The sequence below is a fragment of the Triticum urartu genome, chromosome 6A, assembly GCF_056163025.1.
Source record: "Triticum urartu cultivar PI428250 chromosome 6A, HENAU_Tu73, whole genome shotgun sequence".
Lineage (NCBI taxonomy): Eukaryota > Viridiplantae > Streptophyta > Magnoliopsida > Poales > Poaceae > Triticum > Triticum urartu.
In genome coordinates, this window is record NC_141878.1 from 516,646,924 (window position 1) to 516,650,469 (window position 3,546).

Sequence of the window (3,546 nt, forward strand, 5' to 3'; positions counted from 1 at the left end):
TCAGATCTATTTATCAAAAAATCCAAAAAATACCTTGCTGCACTTTTTTCTTACTTATTTTATTTTGTGTTTTTGCTAGATCTATTTATCCAATCTCATACAATTTAATATATTCCAATACCGAGGAGATATTGACAACCCCTCTTACGCGTTGGGTTGCAAGTTTTTGTGGTTTGTGTGCAGATGTTATTTACATAGTGTTGCTTGGTTCTCATACTAGATTGATAACCTTGGTTTCATAACTGAGGGAAATACTTACCGTTGATGTGCTGCATCATCCTCTCCTCTTCAGGGAATTACCAACACAGATACAAGCAATCAAGCACACGTGGAAATAAATACTTCCTCGAGAATTTATTAGTAGCTTATGCGATAGACTGATTGTAGTTTGATATAATAAAGTAACAGAAAGCAACATTACCGTCAATTGCCAAATACTCCTTCTGTCCCATATTAACTATCGCTCAAACATATGTTTCTAGACATATTTCACTGTTGGATACATCTATTTGAGTGGCAACTAATATGGGATGGAGGGAGTACAAAATATCTTAAAGAGAGCAACAATGATCAAAACACATGCATGGTGATGTATATATAATGGGACATTGCATGTGTAGAATCAATTATGTAGTAGCGATAACATAGAGTGATAAGAGTCTAGCTCAAATTCATCAACACTTGGAGGCATGCATTATGGACGTAGTTGTTCGTGCTTACAATAAGAACTTGTACACCATCTTTTGTCCTGCCCTCCTATTTCAGCGGGATCCTAATGAAACAAAGGATAATTAATACACTCATTTTATAAAGCATCGGAGCAAAGCATTAATACTTAATAAATACATGTAATCCTCAAGTTACAATCATTCCCTTTGACACCCCAATTATTGCCACTTTTAGGTCTTTGGTCCAGAACAATAAGTGCATACAACTTGCAGGTATGATCCCAACACATAAATATTCATGAAACACATATGGCTCGGCCCTGAACTCATGGCACTCGGGTCCTAGTGTCAAACATTAAGCATAGCAAAGTCAATATCAAAACATACATGGTCCTAGGCATCTACCCTAACAGTTTTGACAACAATTACATAAGGGGTCTCATCCAATTCGCATCCACCCCATGCGCCTACAGGGAAATTATTCACACATGAGTGGGGAGATCATGACGACGATGATGTAGAAAGCTTTGGTGATGAATATGACTACAAGCCCCCCTCTTCAGAGGCCAGACCAGCCTCCAGACAGCCCTCCGGGAAGAAGTTAGAGAAGATGACGGCTCTGCCTCAAAGAAAAATCACTAAAAATCCATGTTAACGTTTTAGGCCAGGGAGGCTTATATGGATGAGCGTTGTACGAGAGGCGGCCCTTGTGGGCCCCACACGACAAGACCCTTGGGCGCGTGGCCATGCCACATGGGGGCTATGGGCCACCCCCTTGGCCAACCCTCGTGGGTCCATGTCATATATCTTTTGAAACTTCTATAAAGATTTTTCGAATTTTTTCTGGGACATTTTCTGCAAAATAACACCATATGAGAAATGGTGTTGAAAAGTGTTAGCTCCTTCAGTTTTTACCAAATTACGTGAGTTAGAGGACAAAATGTGGCAAAAGTGGTCAAAAAATAGATACATTTGAGATGTATGTGTCTCCAACCCTAGTTCTACACTACTCATCAATTCATCATCAGGTTTGTCTCCAAAGGTTGTGATGATCTGATCCACCACAGTTGTCTTCTTCAATCTGCGTTTATACCATCTTCGGCAAGATTGTTTCCATTCCTGGCTCTTGAGACTCAAAACATGTTGCTTCCATCCAAGATTGAAGATTCATACATATTGGTGTATGAGGGTCTCTAGTGTTGTCTCAATTGTGTAACCTACATTAAAAGTTGGATCGACTTCTGGTGTGTGTGGCTTTACAGAAATAACTTAATGTATCTCACATTTGATTATAGCGGAGGAAGATTTGTGTGGCTCGTGTTTTTCACCCCAAGTTGGAGGGTTTTCTATATAAAAATACGGGTGTTTATCGCTGCTAATTTGCTGCTGCTGTTATATGTGATTTCGCTTGGCACCTCTGAGACGGATGTATGAAACGCATCGCCGCGCTGGAGAAACTGAAGACGTATTAACTTTTGGTTAGGAAAACTTACTCCACATATGCAGTCTCATATGTTTCCTTCCATGACCGAGCAACAGCAACGATCCGTTTGCTAGTATATAGAGAGTGATGCTAAAGTTACTATATTTTCGCTTCAGTGTTTTAGACCATCATTAAGCGTGTGCTAGTTCCCAATAGTCACCAACTAACAAACACTACAAGAGCAATTTCAATGGGGCGACCGATTTCGTCCGCGGCCGTTCGTTCGGACTGGCGTGGATAGAAAAGTCGGCCTAACCGCCGACCCAAACGGACGCGCGTCTGCTTTCGTCCGCCTGTCGACCCATTCCCGGCTCATTTTTGAGCCGGATTTGCGTCGGCGCGGACATAAGACGGACACGTGAGTGCTCGCCCTCTTTTCTCATCGGACCCGCTGGTCGGTGGCACATTGGCCTCTTCACATCAAACAGCACACCCTCACCCGTCTGCTTCGTCGCCGACGCCGCCGGCTATTTTTTCCGATAAAAATGGATACATGGATAGTTCTAGCGTATACAGATAAAAAAAAGACCAAGTACTTGTCGTTTTTCGACTCCGACTCGGTAATGTCCTCCTTCGACGTCTGAATGTAGGCGTCAGCATCCTGCTCGTCTTCGAAGTCCCAACCCGACGTTTCTCGTAGCTTCAGTTTCAATTGAGCGGCATACTTCCGCGAACGCTTTTCCTCCCGATAGGCGGATCGTTCCGTCCTCCTCGCGTCCCTCTCCGTCCTCTTTTGCTTGTAGAACTGGCGCTCATCGACGATGTCCTGCGGGAAGCGTTCGCGCCACACCACCATGGCTTCCACGTCCATCTCGGCGATGGCGAGGCCACACTGCCGTCTCCGGTGGACACGACGATCCTCGTCGGTGAAAAACCGCGGAGGAGGTGTGAGATCCTGCGCCCGCTGGCTCGACACGTCGGGAAAATTCATAACCCGACGAGGCCTCAGGAGGCGCCACGCCGCCGCGTTGTGCGCGCGGGCCGCCTCCTCTGCGGTGTCAAAGATGCCGAGGATGAGGCGTTTCTCGCCAAACCATATCTCGGAGGAGAAGGCGCCGGAGCGGCACTCGCGGACTCCGCGAAAATCCGAAGCGCCCAGGCGGCGCATCGACATGGTGACGCGGAGGCGGCGAGGCTAGTGAAAGGGGGCGAGACGAGTGGGCGGCAGACAGAGTGTGGAGGGAGCGCCTTCTAATAACGAGCGCCGGCCGCGGCGCGCGCGAATCTTTCCCACATGCTGGAGCGCCAAAACCAGCGCGCGCTAGTCCGCTTTTCCCCGCGCGCGCGAATCTTTTCCGCGCGCTGGAGCGCCAAAACCAGGGCGACGGCATGGCCGCTGGCATGATCTAAAACACGCGCGGTCAGAAAATGGGTCGGTCCGTTGGGCGCACTACC

At 47.0% G+C, this 3,546-nt stretch overlaps 1 protein-coding gene across 1 annotated transcript; it reads right to left on the minus strand.

Annotated features, from left to right (window-relative positions):
- Window positions 1–756: 756 nt before the first annotated feature.
- On the minus strand, window positions 757–3,265 carry LOC147966018 (uncharacterized). The gene is made up of 2 exons (XM_087530694.1): window positions 2,688–3,265; window positions 757–772 (listed from the first exon to the last, which is right to left on the minus strand). Exons 1-2 carry the CDS (start codon window positions 3,263–3,265, stop codon window positions 757–759), a joined length of 594 nt encoding a protein of 197 aa, XP_087386820.1.
- Window positions 3,266–3,546: the final 281 nt, after the last annotated feature.

What these genes read in the sequence shown, in the direction of transcription:
- LOC147966018 (XM_087530694.1), bottom strand. Translation starts at nt 3,265, where the DNA reads ATGTCGATGCGCCGCCTGGGCGCTTCGGATTTTCGCGGAGTCCGCGAG.